We start from the raw sequence: 21649 nt of genomic DNA, 5'->3' as shown, positions 1-21649 counted from the left end.
CCCCCCGCCCGGGAGCTGGCCCGTCCCCCCGCCCCTGCAGCGGCTGCGTCTCCCGGCGTGCGCTCCCCTCCCACCCCGGTAGCGAGCAAGAAAGGGTTCGGAGCGGGCCATGTCCCGCGCGGAGCCGCCGGCGGGGGAGGCTGGGGCGGGCGGGGAGGAGGTGGTGCGGATCCGGCTGGGGGACAGGTGCTACCCGGTCTGCAAGAGGAAACTGATCGAGCAGAGCGACTATTTCCGCGCCCTGTTCCGCTCGGGCATGCGGGAGGCGGGGCAGGGGCAGGAGGAGCAGCAGCTGCGCGGGGGGCTCAGCGCCCTGGGGCTGGAGCTGGTGCTGGACTTCATCAACACCTCGGGCCTGGCCCGGCTGGAGCAGGAGGGCGGGGAGCAGGAGCCCCCTCTGCTGGAGGAGCTGATTGAGGCCGCCTCCTACCTGCAGGTCACCCCGCTGCTGCGCCTGCTCCTCTCCCAGGTGAGGCTGGGCAACTGCCTGGAGCTGCACCACCTAGCCCAGGTCTATGGCCTCCAGGACCTGCAGGACGCCTGCCTGGACTTCATGGCTGCCCATTACCATCAGGTGCTGCGGAGACCTGAGGCCCGTCCCCATCTCCTCCTGCCCAGTGCCCTCCGGCAGCAGCTGATGGAGAGGCGGATGAAGGGCACTGCCACCCTAGTGGCTATTGGAGACTTCATGGGTGCCTCCTCTCTGGGCCTGGCCCCACGTCGCCACCTGCAGGAGGAAGCCCCTTGGTCCATGCTGAGGTATGATGAGGTGGCCCAGAGGTGGCTTCCCTTGGCCAACAACCTGCCCCTGGATCTCATGAATGTCCGAGGCTATGGGTCGGCGATGCTGGACAACTACCTGTTTGTCATCGGGGGCTATAGGATCACTAGTCAAGAGATATCGGCTGCCCACTGCTATAACCCCTGCATAAATGAATGGAGTCAAATGGCTTCAATGAACCAAAAGAGGTAAACCTCCACATGGTGAATTAAGATATATCCTATTGACTCTGGGTCTAGTCAATACCTACACAAGATGTAGGGCCTGATTCACCACTGCCCTGCACCTTGTGGAGTCAACTCCATCAGCTCAAGCAGTGCTTGACTCTCCTCTTCTCTTCCTTTTTGCTGGTGTTAATGATAGTATTAAGGAGCAGGGAGGTGATGAATCAAGCCTCTAGGGTCCAGTAGGCTTTGTAGTCTAAATATCTGTCTTCGTTTAAAACAGAAATTCGTGGTAAAATAATGAAGACAAAAGTCTCCCAGTCTCTGCATAGTGCATTTTGGCTCAGTAATGTGGTCTTATACACATAGAATCCTGTTGGTGTCAATGACATGCATGCATGGAGTACAGAATGTCTGAGTCAAGATCCACCAAACAGATTACTATTTGTATCGCGGCAGTTAGACGTGTTAGGCACTGTACACACGTGCTATAAAACTGCAGTCCCTGCCGCAGAGAGTTTATCGTTTAATATATCTGAGGAGAATGTTTGCCTTGAAGTTGGTCCTTCCATCAACCCCCTTTTCCTGCTTCTTATATTGTTTTTAAAAGCTGATGAAATAGACCAGGGGTTGGCAACCTTTCAGAAGTGCTGTGCTGAATCTTCATTTATTCACTCGAATTTAAGGTTTCACGTGCCCAGTAATAATACATGTTAATGTTTATAGAAGATCTCCTTCTATAAGTCTATAGTATATAACTAAACTATTGTTGTATGTAAAGTAAATAAGGCTTTTAAAATGTTTAAGAAGCTTCATTTAAAATTAAATTAAAATGCAGAGTCCCCTGCATCAGTGGCCAGGGCCCTGGCAGTGTGAGTGCTGCTGAAAATCAGCTCATGTGCCGCCTTTTGCACCTGTGCCATAGGTTGCCTACCCCTGAAATAGACCATAATTGTATTATTATAATTGTGGAAGTGGCCCATGTAACTCAGTATTTTTTGTGATTAGTTTTTTATCGATTTTTCATAAAGTAATTGATAATAACAATTAGAAATAAGGTAAATGTTTCACAGTTTGTATTATGTTTCCAGCTGGTGCATGCTTCATAGGATCACCAATGGAATTATGCAATTACACTATTTTACAAGTTGTTAAAGCTGCAAGACTAGACAAAACTAAGGGAAAGTTTGGGTTTTCTTTTTTAATTCTTATTATAAATGTAATATATTTAATTAACACATACTTTCTCTATATTCTCAACATTCTTTTAAAAACAAACAAACACCAGTTTACCGCAAAAACAGCTGAACTCTAAAATTTGGCATGTAAATAGTCCTCATTGCGTATTTGAAAACTAGAAGATTTTAATAGGCCCTGGTTCTGCATTCTCATCTTTGCAGTTAGACTTCTGTATAGGTGCAGAACACTTGACTTCAGTGGAATTCTGCTCAGGCATAAGGGTCAATCAAGCAGTGTCCTATTGAAGTCAATACCTGAGCATGGATCCTACATTGATCAAATTGCAGGATTGGAGTCTTTAGTTGTAAGATGAGCATGACAGGAGAGATTTACTATATTTCATGCTTCTGCTGCACTACAAGTGTGTGCTTTTCAAACCAAGATCTTTTAGTGTTTTTTTTCATCTGTACCTTCCCACTCCTGACCAGCTCTCCTCCCACCACCCTTTTTAAATTCATTGTCTCTGAAATGATTTAATGTATTTATTGTCCTCAAATTGCTATTGGATATAACATTTATGCTTATGTGGATCCAGAGGTGCTGGGACAATTTTTATAGTGGGGGTGCTGATCATGGAAACCATGTATTTGGTGTTTAAGTGCATCAAGCCAGGCAGTGCGTTAGCACCCCTAATTTCCACCACCACTGCATGGATCAGGCCCTGCAGGCATCCCTTTTTCTCTTTCCTCAGCCTGCTTGAGTGGGAGACTAAACCCAAGACTAACCCCTTGTTCTCTTGACCTAGAGAGAAGTTGATCCCTAGTCTTCTAAGTATTTACAAGAAACAAGTTTGCCTCTGAGAAGCATGCATTGGTGCTATATCTTTCTTTCTTTTTCCTATTTAAAACACCTAAGTGCAGAAACATTAAGCCTGTGCAAATTAAAATGTTTAAAAAGTCAGGAAATGCAAAATTAAAGGTTCGTGCAGCAGCAGCAAGTTGGACATATTGCATATATGTCGTGTATTTTCTCTTCCCATTTTCCTTGTTTGTTGTATTAGATAATACAGGTAAACTTGACAATCCGATTATCTAAAATTTGGGTTATCGCAAATTACTTTGTGAAATTGATATTATGATAAAATTTCAGATGTTCCCTGAGTTATGTGCATAGTGAGAGTTTACCTGTAATTTACTCTCGTATTTAATGTATATCACGAACTATAAAGGATGTGCAACATGCCTGAGTTAATATTGCCATAGAGACTCTAAAGTATGCATTTCCTGAGACTTTAAAAGAAATGGTGATATCTTAATATTAACCTTTTTTTGTTGTTGTTGCTCCATGAGAGAAATGACACTAGATAAAAATGTAGACCAAGATTTTTTTTTGAAGGGTGCTTGAAGTTAGGGTCCTAAGCCCATCTTTAGGTTCCTAAATAAGTGCCCTTACTTTCAAAAGTGCCCAGCACCCTGTGACTTTAGGCCACTTATTTAGGCACCTTTTAAAAAAAAACAAAAATCTTAGCTCTATTCTCTTATCAAGTTCTGCAGGAGCAATCCTACTCTAATCTGAATGCATTGATTGATTGCTTATATTTTATGATGACAAGGGCCAAACACTTGAACATCTTATATCAATGAAACAAACAAGGAAGTATAGATATTACAGCATAAAAGGACCAACAGTGAATCCACTGTCCCACCTCAGAAGTTCCCATCCTAGTTATGAATCAAGCCAACAAGCTTTTGAAAGCCTGACTCTTCTCTCTTTTTAGCTTGCTTGCTTGGGTTTTTTATGGGATTTAGTGCCATAGTATTTTAGCATTTTATAAGCATTAATCAATGAAGCATCAGAGACATTATCCTTACAATAACCCTGTGAGTAATGGGGAGTTATTTTACAAATGTGGAACTGGAGTACATAGATTTAAGTGACTTGATCAAGATTACAAAAGAAATCAGTGGCAGAAGCAGGAATAAATCACAGCTCTCCAAGGTCTCATCAGGTTCTTAACCACAAGACCATTCTTCCTATTCCAGAGGGCCTGGTTTCATTCACTATGCACCATCCAACTTCTGCATTGAAATCTGGCAAGGGCCCTGCTGAAAATACAATGTGTTTGCCATGCAAACTAAGACCACATCTTAGGACTCTCAACATGTGGGCCCTTCCCTGTGGGCCCTTCCCTGAGGATACCTTGCCGCTAGCTCTGGAGAATTGAAGACTAAAGTAATCCAGCAGATCATAATCCCTGCAGTAGTCTCTCTTCTCTTGAGATCATGGATTCTCGTCAACCTGAGACAATTCTACAGAAGTGCTTCTGCCTCTTGGGTATATAGTGGCAGCCAATGAACATGGAACACTCAGACCAAACAGTCAGGTGGAAATTTTGCCAAGGGGACTCTTTCAAAGGTCTGTTTTTATGAAACATGCCTGGGGTCTTTAATGCCTGCATAGAGTAGATTGGGTTTGTGGTTTTAAGTCTCGTGTACTTTACAACATCCCCTGTACGCTTGTCTTTTTAATCAGAATGGAATAGCTGTTGAACAGTCCCACCTTTAACGGAGGGCTGTATAACAAAGGTGAAGACACTGCCTCAGCCAAAGCTGTCCTAGAACTTCATGGCATTTATGCTACACAGAGGGATACTGCAATAAGAGCATGGTTCATTGTACATTATATTTTTAGTGTGTTACTCCTGAGGGAATTGTGTGCCAAAAAAAGTAAAAATTCTGCACAGTCTTTTAAAATTCTGCATATTTTATTTGTCAAAATAATAGAGTATAATCACTCTGGCTTCAATTATTTCGGTAATTTTATACAATAGGTGGAGAATGGGAGTGGGGAGCATTGCAGAAAATCCCCAAATCCCCTTGCTTAATAGCAGGGCTTTGGAGCTGTGCTCCAGCTCAGTTCCAGCTCCAGGCAAAAACCTGAAGCTCCACTGCTCTGGAGCTGCTCCGGGCTCTGCTCCAAAGCCCTGCTTAATAGTAATGTAGCTAGGTTTGACCCTTTATTTCTAGTTATTAGTCAACAAATATATGCAGCCATGTGCTCAGTGTTACATCATAGGCAACTGAAGAGAAAGTGAGGGCTGGGGAATCAAACTCACAATTTGTAATGGCTACTGACCATCTCCAGAAATGTCAATAACAAACAGTTCATGGACACACTCTGATAAGAAATTTTTTCAGTCCAAAAATTTAGACCAGTTCTAATCACAAAAGCACCATAAACGTTTATAAGGCCATACTGTCCTTTACACCGCTCTGGCAATGTGAAAAGGCCTTAACATTGTACACCTGTTTTATACCTCTAGGGGAATTCATAAAGACAATAGAACAATTCACTAAGCAGGCAGGCTGCTACATTCTGCTCTGCCTGAGGGGACAGAACCTGCCCCATGTCTGCCTCAGAAACACCCTGAAGCCCTGCCCCTCTACGCTGAGCATGCTGCAGTTGCAAGCGAGAGGAACAGAGTGTGTCTCTCTCTTGCATGACTTCCTAGCCCCACCCTCCCAGTGGTGATTTACATCTCTACCGTCCTCTGAGCCAACCAGCCTGTGCTGCTTGGGAGGGGCGCAAGACTGCTCTTGCAGCTTCCCTGAGCTTTCCTGTCAGAAGTCATTTTTCTGCGGGGAAGCAAAGAAATCTGAGGAGGGACGTGAATTCTGCACATGTACAGTGATGCAGAATCCTCCCCAGGAGTAGTGTATGGAGTCTTAATCAAATAAACAGTTCATTTGCTCAGCATGCGTCCAAGGAAGGGCAGTCACATGTTCCTCTGTTGAAGGGAGCTTGGATCAATTGGTACTATAATATTCCATGGATCAGTGTTGCATATGCTGAGGCTGGGTTCCCGGACCCACTGAAGTTGGTGGTTTGACTCTTGTTGACTTTTTGATGGGCCCTGCTTTTGGTCCCAAATGAACTGAAATACTTCATGGCCAAAAGAAGTAAGTTTAGGAGTAAGGTAATTCACTGTGCTGAGTGACTACTAATAAAAAGATTGCCCTGCCCTTAAAAATGTCCTGGATTTTATAATCAAGTCCTAAAGATTATTTACTAGTAATTTCAATCCAGTTTATAGCCACGATCTAGCCAGCTCCTTATGTGTCTCATCACCATAGTAACAAAATGCCTCACAATCAATAGTAAGTGTTGAGAAGAGAAAAATCCGTGTCTGGTAGACCAGTGTTATCCCTATTTTACAGATGGGGAACTGATGCACAGGGCAGATTAAGGGCTTGCTAAGTGTCATGCAGGAAGTTTGTGGCTGAGTTTAACCCGTGTCTCTTGAGAGCTCGTCCGGGGCCGAGCCCTGTCCACTAGATCATACGTACTACCTCTGTGGTTAAGTTGTTCAACAAGCATTGTTGTACTGAAACATAATCTTTATAAAACTGGTTTGAGTGTTACAAGCAGGGATCCTAGTAATCCATTTGCCACAGAAAAACACAGAATTGCCTTTTTTCAGACAATTTTTGTTTTTTATATTTTGTGAAACAATAAGAACATACACGAATTAAATTTTACTGAAAGTATCAGTGTCACTTATTCAGTGTGCACAACCTCCCTCTCTTGTGGTTAGTTTTGGAATGTGCTTTAAATTTCCAGTGGAACCCCGTTTATCTGATCTAATTGGGACCAGGGCCAGATCAGATAATCAAAAAGTCAAATCATCAGGACAACTGGCAAAGAGCTTTCTATTCCTTATTTTAAGATGGGGAGGAGGGTCTCCAGCTGACTGCCCAAGCTCCATTCCTGTCAGCCCAGGCAGCTAGTGGTTCTGTTAATACAGAGAGCTGGACAACACAGGCTCGGATAAATGAGGTTCTACTGTGTATCAGAAAAACATTAAAAAAAACAAGGAGTCCTTGTGGCACCTCAGAGACTAACAAATTTATTTGGGCATAAGCTTTCATGGGCTAGAACCCACTTCATCAGATATATGAAGTAGAAGATACAGGAACAGGTATAAATACATGAAAGGATGTGGGTTGCTTTACCAAGTGTTAAGTCAGTCGAACAAGATAAATCAATTAACAGCAGGATACCAAGGGAGGAGAAATAACTTTTGAAGTGGTAAGAGAGTGGCCAATTAGCCAGTTGACAAGAAGGTGTAACTTTTGCTTAGAGACTGTCCGGTTTGGCCAATGTACATGGCGGAGGGGCATTGCTGGCACATGATGGCATATATCACATTGGTAGATGTGCAGGTGAAGAAGCCCTGGATGGTGTGGCTGATGTGGTTAGGTCCTATGACGGTGTCCCTCAAATAGATATGTGGACAGAGTTGGCACTGGGGTTTGTAGCAGGGTTTGGTTCTTAGGTTGGTGTTTTTGTTGTGTGGTGTGTAGTTGCTTACAGGCAGCCTTCCAACCTGAAGCAAATACTCACCAGTAACTACACACCACACAACAAAAACACCAACCTAAGAACCAAACCCTGCTACAAACCCCAGTGCCAACTCTGTCCACATATCTATTTGAGGGACACCATCATAGGACCTAACCACATCAGCCACACCATCCGGGGCTCCTTCACCTGAACATCTACTAATGTGATATATATCATCATGTGCCAGCAATGCCCTTCTGCCATGTACATTGGCCAAACCAGACAGTCTGTATGCAAAAGAATAAATGGAAACAAATCTGACATCAGGAATCATAACATTCAAAAAAACAGTAGGAGAACACTTCAGTCTCTCTGGTCACTCAGTAACAGACCTCAAAGTGGCAATTCTTCAACAAAAAAATTTCAAAAACAGACTCCAATGTGAAGCTGCAGAACTGGAATTAATTTGCAAAGTAGATACCATCAGATTAGGCCTGAATAAAGACTCAGAGTGGTTGGGTCATTACAAAACCTAAACTTAATTTCCCCAATACTAATTTCTCACTACTGTTACTCACACCTTCTTGTCAACTATCTGTAATCGGCCACTCTCTTACCGCTTCAAAAGTTATTTCTCCTCGGTATCCTGCTGTTAATTGATTCATCGCATTAGACTGACTTAACACTTGGTAAAGCAACCCACATCCTTTCATGTATTTATACCTGCTCCTGTATCTTTTACTTCATACATCTGATGAAGTGGGTTTTAGCCCACAAAAGCTTATGGCCAAATAAATTTGTTAGTCTCTAAGGTGCCATAAGGACTCCTCGGTTTTTTTGCTGATACAGATTAACACGGCTACCGGAGAAAAACATTGTGTTCAACTGATAACTGTATATATTGTGTCTGGGGAAACTGAAATTCAAAGTTTCTTTCTAATCACGGAAAAAAGTGGAATTGGGGGGGCGGGGTAGTTTTGTTTTTTGTTTTTGTTTTTTTTCTTTTTTTTAAATCGGAATTTTGGCTTTTTTATGACAGAAAACAAGGATCCCTGGTTACGAGGAAATAACTTCACGTGGAAAGTCATGCTATTGGGGCCCAGTGGAGTTAGAGTGAAAAAAATACTATCTCTGAAAGAGAGCAGGAGATAACAGCAAGGAGCTTTAGGGATTGTGTAGTGATAAACAGAGTCCTTTTCGTTTTACTTAGTGACACTGCCAAATGAAATTTACTAAATATTTTGCCTTTAGAATCCCTGCCTTTTGAGCCAACCTTGGCTGTATTTTTAATTGTTATTTTGCTCCAAAATGAGTGGTGTGTGTGATTTTGTTTGTTTGTTTGTTTGTTTTTCCTGGTAGATAATATCCAAGGTTTGAAAGGCCCTTGTAAACACCAGCATGAGAGCATGCAGATGCATATGGAATAGTGCTCATGGGAGCAGTCTGTACCTGAGCTGCTGCCACCTGCAGGGCTTCCATAGAGAGACAAGAGGAGCTGCTCCTGGTGAAATCATAGATGACTAGGAGACATTCAGGCTGCCTCCTGAAGCGATGTTCTTCTCGTCCCCACTTCTGTCCCTTCACTCCCAGTTCCTGGGTATCAGGAATTACTGCAAACCCTTACACTCTAAAAGCCTTAAGGCCAGATTCATCCCAGACATACCTCTTGCTCTGCCAAGGCCCCAGTGTGGAATGCAGTACATGAGAAAGATCCAAAATAAAGGGTACAAACAAACTACAGTATACTTTCAGTCCTCTGAATGGCATGGGGGACATGGATTTTATTTGGATAATCAGGAGTTTGGATAATCAAGAGGATAGGAGCTATTCAGTAGCAGGGTGGCCTCCCCTGCAGCTGGGGGCTCGTCCTACTCCTCCTCACAGTTCTGGCTGGGGATTTCTGCTCTACTTCATTAACTCACTTCCATGACAGTGGGGCTGCAGTGGGCTTCCTGTGCTGCTGGAGGGCCAGTGACACCCGATTCCTGCAGGTGCAAGGTGTGGGGAAGAGCAGAGACCCTCTCCAGGATTCTGCTCTGCCCACTCGGATCACAGCCTTCCTTGTTCCTGCAGAGACTGGGTGTCACCAGCCCTGTGGCAGGGTAGGGAGCCCTCTGCAGCGCCACTATTATGGCCCTGCTCAATCACTCCCATCACAGCAGGACCACAGAAGGCCATTCAGCAGCAGGGTGGCCTTCCCCAGAGTTGAGGGCTCGTCTTCCTCCTTGCAGTCCTGTCTGGGGGGGTCTCTGCTCTATTACCCAAACCTCTGTATTAGCCAAATCCTTTCCTTGTCCCCCAGCATGAGAGACATGGGGGGCAAGGAAGGGATTGGATAAGAGGATTTCGGGCATAAATGGGGATATACTGTACTCACGCAGGAAACCTAAAATGCAGTGGGATTTATTCCTCTTAACACCTCTTCTGGTAATCACACTTTCATGAGTCTCTATCGCTGATGTAAATAGTTTTCAGCTATAAAAATAAAGGGGCAACAAATCTGTGTGTAACGTTGGCATTAAAATGAGTGACATCCAAATGAGGGGCATTTGAAAGGTATGATTCCTGGTGTAACTCCATTGAAGTCAGTGGAGTTACATCAGGAATGGATTTGTCCCAATACTGAGATCAGTGGTTCCCAAACTGTGGTCCATGAAACACTGGCTAGCGGTTCTGGGAAGGTGGTTTGTTGTATGGTGCTTGCATTCCTTGTTTCTAGCTCCTGAAGCACATTTAAAAAAAAAAGGTTAAAAAGGCATTAAATTCTTTCCTAATGTTAGTTTTCCATAAAAGCAATTGCTGTAATTGGCACACAAAGGCAAGTGGTTTTTCAAAGCAATCTCTCTATTAAGTTAGGATCCAAGCGTTGACAAAGTATGATCAGTGCCTGTGAGTAAAATAAACATTTTAGTTAGTGTTGTAGGTAAATTTTCTGTATTTGAGGGGTATGCTCTGAACATCATGGTAACCAATGCTGAAATCAGATATGTAATCTGAACACTTTTACATGAATATCTGACAGGAACCCCTTCTACGCTAATAGGAGTTGAAGGTTGTGCCATACATCATTCACAAAGTAATCTTCCCTAGATTTGCAACAAGGCCTCCAGTTATACAAACGCCATCAGACAAATGTGATATTAATGATCTCCCTACAACTAAAGCAGCAAGGGGTCACATTTTCTTGTGATTAGAGCAGCTAAATCTGACTAAAACCTGAGTTCTATTCCATTATGACACTGTGACCTTAGATTGTTCATTTGTCTTCTCTGTATGTTAGCTTTCTTCATTTGCAAAGTGTCTTGTGGCCATCAGATGAAAGACATTGTATATGCCCAAGTGAATTAATTTTATAAGACCAGAGCTCTGCTCCTGCCTCTCCACAACACACAAACACACTGTAGACTTGCTAACATTTTACTAATTTTAAAGGATATGCTTAATTTCTAAAATGTACTTGTAGTCAACCTACAGTTCCTCAGTTATGGACCTCCAGTAGTGTATATGTGTATATTTGTTTTTCTTCCTGCTATAGCATTTAAAATAGGTACTCCTCTTTGAAACTCAAATGGTTTTGCAAGTAATTGCTCTAATTTCATACTCATTATTGCCACTTAAGTCCAGATTCTTTAAGCTGGAAAACATAATCACTGTAGACTTGAGATGTGCAGAGTAACTTAATAGTAAACAACAGCACAAACAGAATCAAAAGCAAATAATTCTTTCAGCGAAGCATTTTAGTTTCCAGAGTCATCTCAGGATTACAAGAACAAAATGATTCCACCTGGAAGGAGACTTCCCTCCTCCCCCCCTTACACTTCTCAAAATATATTTAATACAAAAAAATTGCAGGGCAATCTGCTGCCAGACAACAGTCATTTTGTTCAGATAAAACCATGCTGTCATAAACAGATAGCTAAGGGTTAATGTCTCTTTCACCTCAAGCACCTGACAAGAGGACCAATCAGGAAACAGGATTTTTTCAACTCTGGGTGGAGGGTTTTTTGTGTGTGAGTCTTTTGTTCTGGGTCTTCTGCCTGAATCTCTCTCAGCTATGAGGAGGATTTTTCTATTTCCTGCTTTCTAATCTTATGTTTCCAAGTTGTTAGTACAAAGTTGAGTTTTTGTTTTGTATTTACATGTCTATAGTTGCTGGAGTGCTTTAAATTGTATTCTTTTTAAATAAGGCTGTTTATTCATATTTCTTTTAAGCAATTGACCCTGTATTTGTCACCTCAATACAGAGAGACCATTTGTATGTATTTTTCTTTTTTTTTTTATATAAAGCTTTCTTTTAAGACCTGTTGGAATTTTTCTTTAGTGGGGAACTTCAGGGAAATTGAGTCTGTACTCACCAGGGAATTGGTGGGAGGAAGAAGTCAGAGGGAAATCTGTGTGTGTTAGATTTACTAGCCTGACTTTGCATTCCCTCTGGGTGAAGAGGGAAGTGCTTTTTGTTCCAGGACTGGAATTAGAGAGGGTGGACTCCCTCTGTTTAGAGTCACGGAGGTTGCTTCTGTGTATCTCTCCAGGAGCACCTGGAGGGGGGGGGGAAGGGAAAAGGATTATTTCCCTTTGTTATGAGACTCAAGGGATTTGGGTCTTGGGGTCCCCAGGGAAGGTTTTTGTGGGGACCAGAGTGCCCCAAAACACTCTAAATTTTTGGGTGGTGGCAGCAGTACCAGGTCCAAGCTGGTAACTAAGCTTGGAGGTTTTCATGCTAACCCCCATATTTTGGACGCTAAGGTCCAAATCTGGGACTAAGTTATGACACATGCATATCTACTTAGGCAGTATTCTTACTGACTTGTAACCTCATGCTTGCACTGAGTGGAACTCTCCTTTTGGTGCACAGGGCAGCACGTAGCTAATGTACCACTAAAGCCTTTATGGGCTTGAATCGGGTATTACATTGACCTTATGCTGGTCCAGTGCACAGGGATAAATTTCACTCATTGAATTTATTAGGAGTATTGTCTGAGTAAAATTTGCTAGATCTAGCTCACAACAAGTTGTGCTGAAGGAGCAATTTTATTATCCATTGATCCCATTCTGGATCTCTTTCCCATCTTGCTTCTTTGCTTCAGTTTTTATGTGTCTTCCTATCTCCCCTTTTTTTCCAGTCTTTGGAATGTTTCTCCATGCATATATATGTATATTTTTTTTAGAGGCACAAGTTGCAAAGTGATACCCTAATCATCGACAAGTTTCCCTTTGCAGCCTGTGAAATATACAGGACAGAGTGGATTAAATTGGAAGGGGAAAACATAGAACTTTGATACTGTTACACCAAAAACAGATTATTGGTATATTGAGCTCAGCATCCTGTGTTAATGTGTGGTTTCAGAAGAAGGTGTCGAAATATCTAGTCCTGGACTGAAGGGAAGAGTACCAAAATGTGTTACTTTCAGGGTGATTGGTGGTGATGAACATAAAGAGAGAAATATAGAGAGGATATATTCCTCTTTGTCTTCTGCAGGGTGTCATTCACCCTGTAGTAAAATAAATGTCTATTAATTATGGGTTATTGAGACACTATCACAGACCAGGAACAGTGCTCAGTTTCAGGCATTAATCTACTTTTGCATGAAACTCCAGGAACTCTAACTGGAATAAGATTTTGTGTGTGTGTGCGTGCATGCGTGTAAGTGACCGTCTATGCCTGTGCCCGTGTGTGAATGCACACGTGCTTCACAACAGAATACACGTACAAAAAACACAACACAGCTAAAACAGATTACTCTACTGAACAGCTACATTTACACTGTATTGATCTGAAATATAAGTATAAAATGTTAAAAAGGCACATAATTATTATTTTTTCCTGAATGCCTTCAGTGTTCTCAACCCTCTACAAACATAAAGGATACAGTTCCTGTCCCAAGGAGCTTACAATCTATTTTGGACACAGACAGAACAGGTTAGACTATAATATACTGATGGTACAAGTTTGGCTGATGGTACAAGTTTGAACTGTTGATGGGATCTTGGAACCTTCATAAAAATAATGTCCTTTCCTTTCTTTGTTTTTTCTTTCACATGCTAGCTATTTCATTACTCCAATTTGTGTCTTTTAGGTCCAATTTTAAGCTTTTGGCTGTAAATGGAAAGCTCTATGCCATTGGCGGTCAATCCCTTTCCAATGTGGAGTGTTACAGCCCAGAGCACGACTGGTGGAATTTTGTGGCATCTATGCCAAACCCTCTTGCAGAATTTTCAGCTTGTGAATGCAAGGGCAAAATTTATGTTGTTGGAGGATATACTACAAGAGGTAAGATACATTTCTTTTAAACCCTATTGTTTTTAAAGACCACAGCCAATTTGTTCAAGACCAAAATTTAATCTGCCTTTAAAGATGAAATGAAAAGGTCTTATAAATAAACACAGAAAATAACCTAAGATAAAACACATGGGAAGAAAATAATTGACAGCCAAAAATTAAAACCAGCGTGCCTGTTGTTAAAGTGGCCTGGCTTCTAAAGGAATTGCTTATGTTCGGCACCTCTGCAAATCCTAAAACACTTCAAGGCATGCAGATCAGTCTTCTCCTTTTTAGGGGTTTGGTGGATGCAGAGGAAACAAAGATCTCAGCAGCTAAAACCTTTTGTTTCCTTTTAAAATAGCTTTCTTATTGTAATATATTCTCTTAGCAATCTAAGATCGCAAACACGCTTTTTCATTTTAAAAAATAAAATAAAAACACTTCCGTTCACCTTTTAACTGTTACAAGCTGTTGTTTCCGTTGCTCTGCCAAGAAAATAAAAGGAATAGCCATCAATTTTATGTGATACAGTTAAATAGAAACCTGCTTCCTTCCGTCACTGCTCTAGCCTCCCATTGCTGTGCAGCTTTCCTGTACCTTGTAATGGCAAAAGCAGAGCTGTGTGCATTCCTGCTGACGTGATCAGTGATTGTGGTGCATGGATGGGGAAAGAAATAAAAAGGAAACACTGTTTGCATTTACTGTATTAGAACTGTGGAGGAAAACAAGTATATTTAGCTCTTCTCAATTTATCCACACTATAGTTTTCCACAGCATCATTCACTGTAATGTCTCGGTGCTTCACAAATAAATTAAACTGCATGGTAAGGTCTAGGGGACTTCATGGATTTTTCTGCTTTCCTTCCCTTTCCTCCAGTTAAAGGATGCATTGGCTGAAACCTGAGAATATCTTCTGCAGGGGGAAGTGGAGCAATTTTCAAATATCAGTCAATGACCAAAGATTAAAAATAAACACACAAGCTAACACACAGGAATTATTCAGCTAAGCCCCTCACTCCCTTCATACAACTTGGATCATGTAATCAGTGTGCCAAAAGTGGTTTAAATCTTACCCTCTACAAAAGAAAAAATGTGATCAGAGACTCCAGTCTCAAAAAGGAAAAAGATTGTCAATCCAACACTTCCTTGTAAATAAGTTAACACATGACAAGCAGGGTTGGAAGACGCATTGATTATTTAGAACCAGTGTGAAGAACAGATATGTCAATCAGTATTACAGATTGTCTACCATAGTCCTCTACTGGTGTGTTTGAGTTTTTGCATAAACATCTCTCCTTTATTTCAGACAGGAATATGAACATCTTGCAGTACTGTCCCATCTCTGACTGTTGGACCAACTTTGAGCTGTGTGATGTCCACATTCGCAAACAGCAGATGCTCTCTGTCGAGGAAACCATCTACCTGGTAGGGGGTTGTATTCATGAACTGGGACCTAACCAAAAATCCAGCCACAGTGAGGACATGTTAACAGTACAGTCTTACAACACTGTTACCAGAGAATGGCTCTACCTCAAGGAGAACACGTCCAAATCAGGTCTCAACTTGACTTGTACTCTCCATAATGATGGGATCTATATAATGAGCAGAGATATTACGCCATCTACAAGTTTGGAACACCGGATTTTTCTTAAGTATAACATATTTTCAGACAGTTGGGAGTCACTTAGACGCTTTCCGGCCTTTGGACAAAACATGTTGGTCTGCTCTGTATATTTGCCCAATATGATAGAAGTGTAATTACACCATTTTTTCCTTTAACTTCATCAGCCATTTTTGGAAAAAATAAATTATTTTCATTTCCGAATGGGACATGGTCACATAGCCTATGCATAAAATACTGGTTCTGTTTAAAAAAAAAAAAGTTGCAAAACTCAATATTAATAGAGATGTTTCCAGGATTTTTGAAAATTTCAATTAAACTTACTTTTTGTTGTTGTCTTCAGTTTAAATGATGCCAAGGAGTGTGTGCAATCCAGATACAACAGCACTGTGTTGGTATCTCCCTACAGTAGGCACTGGGCACATTTGCACAAAGATTTAAAAGAGCTCCCCTGGGTATTGGATGTTCTTTTAATGTTGGTGACAGGCATTGAACTACTCCCTACATTTAAAAAAAAGCACAGGTCAGGGGGCACTAAACTCAAAATGGGGAACGTCTGCTCAGCTGGAGAAGTGATTTTTAAATTTATTTTTTATTTGTTCAGTAAGCTGCTCCAAATACTCAGCTGTTAAGATCACATTGTAGAAACAAGGGAACAAATTGTGGGGGCAGGTTACGTGACAGTAGAACACACATGAGCCCCAGAAGCCTAAGCAGGCTAGCTCCACCCTGGGGTTGGTCAGCCGCATGTACAAAAGGAGTGCGGAGCAGCTCAGAGGTGTGGTAAGGAGAGGTGAACTCATGTAACTGAACTGTCACTTGAGCATCTCTGTGTGAATCCTTGTCCACCTTCCCAGCAGATGGTGTTAGGTGGGTTACTCTAGCCTGTGGTCTATGGAAATCCCTTTTCTGCCTCATAGGGAAGTGGCAGGCAGAGATGAACCTCTGACTTTTCATAGGTGCTAATTTGAGGGGATTTGGGCAGAGTCACTTTTAGGGAAGAGGGTTGCTGTTCTCTCCTCAGAGCCCCTCTCAAATTGCCTGGGGGGATCTTTAGTCCAGTTGGATCCTCTTCTCTCGCTAGTTGACAGTTCTGAAGGAACTGTTCACTCTATCTGCTTGGGTGTCATTCACAACTCCTCCCCAGGCAAAGGGGAGAAATAAGACAGTCATGAAAGTCTTACATGCACAGAGCCCATGCCACAGCTTTCTCACATAGCACAGATGCTGCTGTTCCAGGACTGAGCCACTTATCCTTGTGTGTTCAATGACAGGGTATGATGGAAAATTCAAGCTTATCTCTTGCAGTGGTTCAGTCAGCATAGAAGTCAAGCTTCTTTTTTGGCTGGAGAGAATATGTGCCTGCAGATTTTGTGCCCGTAACATGAACTGCCAGTGCAAGTTTGACTACAGCAATCAGGAGGCCTAGGCACTCAGGTTTGTGCCTGCAGTCCAACTGGGCGCACAAACATGTGAGTGGCCGTGGTTTTGAAAATGTGACACAGAAGGAGCAGCTGCCTCTGTTACACCAGTACAAGCAGGCTAAGCAATATCCAATGTAGAAATAAGGTGACTAGAATGGAATAGCTGAATAAAATCCCTATTTTATATTTTCAAAACACGTCATTTCAGTGTCTTAGGATAGATGTAAGCAGGAGGCTATTAACACACAACAGCTTTCCCTTACACACATTATTTGATGATTTGTTTTCCTTCAGTTCTCTGCAGTACAAGATATTTTTCCCTAGCATCTCCCAAAGGCACCTCAGATCACAATCAGAACAATATACATTGGAGATCTCTTCACAGCGGAGTCAGTCAGTCTGCATTCTGTGGCTTAGTGACTTAGCTCTTCACAAACAATTCAGCACATATCGCTTCCAGATTCACCCCCTGCCCAGAGTAATATCTCCGAATGACAACTTTCAAATCTGGTGTCCATTAATCCAATGACTTCCAACCCAAGCTGGGGTTTTAAGAGCTTTGTTTTGTTTCTTGGGAGTGATTGTTTCTTTCACGGTGGCCTCCTACTATATTAGGTTAATGTACAGTCAGCTTTATCATTCTCTAATACCAAATGAAGAAAATCTCTCTCTGCAGGTCCTACTTTCTGCACTCTGTGATCAGATGACTATTTTTAAGGTCTGATGAACCAGCAGTGGTGAGTTACATGGGAGTGCTAGCTGAGACAGTAGATGACATGCATTTTGGGGAGTATTCAGACATTGGTACCTCTACTTCAAATACATCCAAATTGGCATAGGCTTTAATGCAGTGGTGGGAAGCCTGGGGCCCATCAAGGTAATCTGATTGCAGGCCATGAGGCATTTTGCTGATGTTGACCATCAGCAGGCACCGCCCCCCGCAGCTCCCAGTTCTCGTCAAATGAAACATCTGGACAGTGTGACAATGCTGTGGGACCGTATTTAACCAGGCTGAAATAACCGTTGCACAAACCATTTTTTCTTTCGGGGAGGAACTCATGGTGTGTGGCCCTCCACACCTCAGAGAAGAAATTCTAATGACTGTCCCATTCCAGTCTCCTTTTCTTTCCATTGCTTTAATATTCCACATACGGTATCATTTAGCAGCTACAGCCCTTCTAGGCAAGGCAAACTGGCAGAGGGGCTCTTTTCATAGCTCATCTGCAAACTGCTTCTCAGTCAGCCAATGGATATGTTGTTGAGGGATGCAAGACAATCTGTTACCTCCCTTGGTGGGTAGAATGGTCTTAATGTAAGGGACAATTAAACTTCCACTGAATGGCAGCTATGTAAATATACTAAAATGAGAGGCCATGTGGTCTACTTAATTGAGCACAGGACTGGGAATTCCTGAGTCTTAATCCCAGCTCTGCCCCTCACTTACTGTGCGACCTTGGATAGGTCACTTAGCTCCTTTTTGTCTGTTTTCCCCAATTGCAGACTATGGATAGTAATATCTACCCCACTGGAGTGTTGAAGTTTAATTGATTAAACACTTCGAACATGTAAAGAACTACATATGTGCTTAGTATTGTTATTTATTTCATTATTGAAACTGTCTTGTGGGAGGTGTTAGGACAGAAAGCAGCTAGGAATCCCACCTTGCTCTAGATTAGTTATCTTCAGAAGTGTTGACAGTCTTCTCTGTATCTCTTAACAAATTTGTCTTTCCATTTGTCAGGGGTTTTTTTTTGTTTACATAGTGATTCTTTTTCTTTTCTTCACATTATCAGCTCTAGCTTACCTCAGTTCCCTTGCCCCCACCTGCCTTTTGTGTTTTAGCCATCCATCCTCAGTATCTCTTCTTGTCCTTCATGTGTAGACTGTGTACCCAGGCATCAAGCTTACATATTTCCTCATGGGCACTGTCTTTGCTTCATGGGCCAGTTCTACTAGATAGTGAAAAATGGAAAGAGTAAAAACTGACTGTACAACAAAGGACAATTCTAAGGGCTTGTAAAGATCACTGAGACAAAGGCAAGGAGAGATCATCAGACCTATAGTTTCTGCCTTTCCAGGTATGGTCTGTGGTTTCAGTATGAAATAAGATTTAGATGATATTTAAGCTTGTTTTCCACATAATTTCCCCGGCCAATTTCCATAGCTTTCCCTCCCTGCCCTGCTAATTGACCTTCCATGTCTGTATTTTCCCTTCTTTGAAGTTTTTGCTTTGCTATATCCATTGTCCAGCCTGTTTTGCTAAAGTTACATGATACCAGTTTGTCAGCCTTTAGAACTTGGCCATCTGCCTTTCACACTGTGCTGTTCTTACCAATAACCAGGATGAAACAATGGAGCAATCAATACGTAGCCCCCGTAGAGCATTTTTATTTCTCTAACTTTGGACTCCTAGCAGAGGAGAGGGTTGCAGAGCAACAAATGTTGCTTTTATCGAATCCTCATTTTAGTGAGAAATGACACTACAGTTAATCAGAGGCTGTGAGAAGACTGGTCTGTGTCAGAGGCATAAAGCGAATGGAAGGCATAGCATGTAATTACACTCAGCTCTTTACATGTTCGGATGCTTCACGAACAGTGATGAATCCTCCCCACCTTCCCTGCTAGGCAGGTACACGCAGTAGGTGGTGTTATGATCTGGGGCAGCTCTTTAAGGATAAAGATTGGAGTGGTGAGTTCATAAGCAGCTCTCAAGAATTCCTTTCCGAAGGTAGTAACCTTGAGTGTCTGTAGCAGATTTGATTGATTTTGCACTTACAAGGATGACCAAAGGGTGGCTCCCAACACCCACAGTAAGCTTTAGAAACAAAACATAAACCTTAAGGTAGGGAGGGTTGAAACATTTCCCCCTGATATTCTAATTAATGTTGACATTCTGTACAGATTGTACGTTTTCTCTCTGATACGCTCGGTGCCTGTTTCAGTGTAAATTATCCAAAAGGGGGAGAAGATGCTGGAAAAGGAGTCAGGCCTTTGTGAGATTGTTCTTTCACCACCTTTAAAATTGGTATTGTAATGTGTCATGGTGTGTGTGTGTTTTGTTTTTTCCTGATGGTGTTGATGTTACCAATAAACAAGTACTGTATTAAGTATGCCATAAGAATCTCAGCATTTTTTAATATGCTTTGACTTTTTTACTGCAGCTAGAACTATTACATGCACACAATTTCTTAAATGTTAACTCTGCCTGTCAAAAAAAAGCACAACTCAACTGAAACTACTCTTTTCCGTTTGCAGAATAGGCACTGTGGCCTTTTTGAAGGTCCAGTTCTGCAGGATGCTGAGTGCCCTCAAGTCCATGCTCTCCAGTGGCAGATAAAAGCACTCATCTCCTTGTAGTTTGTCAGCGCTCACAGACTTTTCTGAGGTTCGCTAGTTTAAGGACATGTGAGCTCTTCTAACCCCTCACTCCTTTTTTTTAATTGTAACTTGTGACTATTTCAATGTATGTGAAAAATTTGTCACTGTGCCTAGAGGTGACAGGTGGACTGTAATAAAGTAATATTTTTCAATTAATAAAATGGACCCTTCACTTCCAGCAGTGCTAGAATGTGAATAGAGCCCCACCAGTCATTCTAGGTCCACTGATCCTATATTGTTCATACATACACACAAACCCATCTCTCTTTGTCTCCTGTGATGGATCTCCCACCTTCCTCAGCTACACTCACTATTCTGATGTTCTTATTTAGAGCAACAGACCATGTACCATCTTAGCTAACACAAAACTGGAGGAGGAGGTGTTTCTATTGTAATGCAGTTGCTCCCTTCCTTCCTCCCTCTGAAGCCCAAATGCCTCACTTCCACTGCATGCCAGGGCTCAGAGCTGAGCTCTTTCCTGTCCTCAGCCTCCAAATCATTGCCAAGGTCAGATTTCTGATGCAGGACTCGTCCTTCTGTGGACCCAGAACTGCCTGCCTCCTTTTGTGCAGCATGTATTTGATGCTTTTCAACTCTTCTTGCTGAAGCTGATCTGTGCACCCTCTCTCTCTTGTTCAAGCTCTTTGTAAAGAAGAGCTAGACTTATTAGGGAATGTTGATAGGTGCTCCAGGGTTAAAGTTGAAATTAACTTCCCATTATAAAACTGACCTTTACATTTCCTCTTCCTTTCCCTTTTCCCTCTCCACTTTTCCCCTAATAACTTCTCCAAAAAGTAACCGATGCCCCATAACTCTGCATGTCGTGGCTGATCCCCAGATAGGGATTTATGGATTTGGGTAAAATTCAGAGAAAATGGGTTTAATTTTTTTTTCTGTTCACTCTATACAAACTTTCCTAATTTTTTTGACTAGTCACATTTTTAAAATGTCCTAGTCTACCAATTCCACATTGCTTTTGTTGGTCTTGTCATGGAGAACTGTCTTTTAGAGCCCGATTTTGCCACCTTGATCCATGTTGAGTAGGACCTCAGTACACAAATAGCCCTATTGAACTCAGCAGGGCTATTTACAGATTGTGGTATTACTCAATGTAAAGGTAGTAGAATCCTTGGTGTTTTGAAGGGGTGGAGAGTTTAGTGGGGAGACTAGTGAGATATAGAATGGCATTACTTAGTATGTCTGGGGATTACTGTCATTTCAAAATGTTCTCATTTTAAATTGTAGAATTTTTATAATTTAACTAATTTTGGGGGTTGTTTAAATATACCTTACATTCAGTGCTGGCTGCTCTTTAAAGAAGTCCCCAGTTTAGGAATGATAGATACATGTGATACAGTGTGATACTGTATTGCAGTTCCCTGGGAGCCTCAGGTGTGAAGAAAGTGCTGCCATCTACAGGCAGGGCTTTGAGCTACTGTATTCAAGTGCAGACCAGAGCTTTGTGGTGGATAAGAACCTGTATTTATGGTTTTCTAA

General features: G+C 42.0%; 1 protein-coding gene across 1 annotated transcript; it reads left to right on the top strand.

The window, feature by feature from the left end:
* Positions 1–109: 109 nt before the first annotated feature.
* KLHL42 (kelch like family member 42) lies at positions 110–19835 on the top strand. The gene is made up of 3 exons (XM_030539143.1): positions 110–969; positions 13545–13738; positions 15036–19835. Exons 1-3 carry the CDS (start codon positions 110–112, stop codon positions 15485–15487), a joined length of 1506 nt encoding a protein of 501 aa, XP_030395003.1. The 3' UTR covers positions 15488–19835.
* The last annotated feature ends 1814 nt before the right edge of the window (positions 19836–21649 follow it).

The sequence above is a fragment of the Gopherus evgoodei genome, chromosome 1 (assembly GCF_007399415.2).
Source record: "Gopherus evgoodei ecotype Sinaloan lineage chromosome 1, rGopEvg1_v1.p, whole genome shotgun sequence".
Classification (NCBI taxonomy): domain Eukaryota; kingdom Metazoa; phylum Chordata; order Testudines; family Testudinidae; genus Gopherus; species Gopherus evgoodei.
This window is presented reverse-complemented; position numbering and strand designations above follow the sequence as displayed.

Bases quoted from the DNA above. Each gene is read 5' to 3' on its own strand.
- KLHL42 (XM_030539143.1), top strand. From the start codon at position 110: ATGTCCCGCGCGGAGCCGCCGGCGGGGGAGGCTGGGGCGGGCGGGGAG. The intron at 970-13,544 runs GTAAACCTCCAC...TGTGTCTTTTAG, and splicing joins GCTTCAATGAACCAAAAGAG to GTCCAATTTTAAGCTTTTGG. The intron at 13,739-15,035 runs GTAAGATACATT...CCTTTATTTCAG, and splicing joins TGGAGGATATACTACAAGAG to ACAGGAATATGAACATCTTG.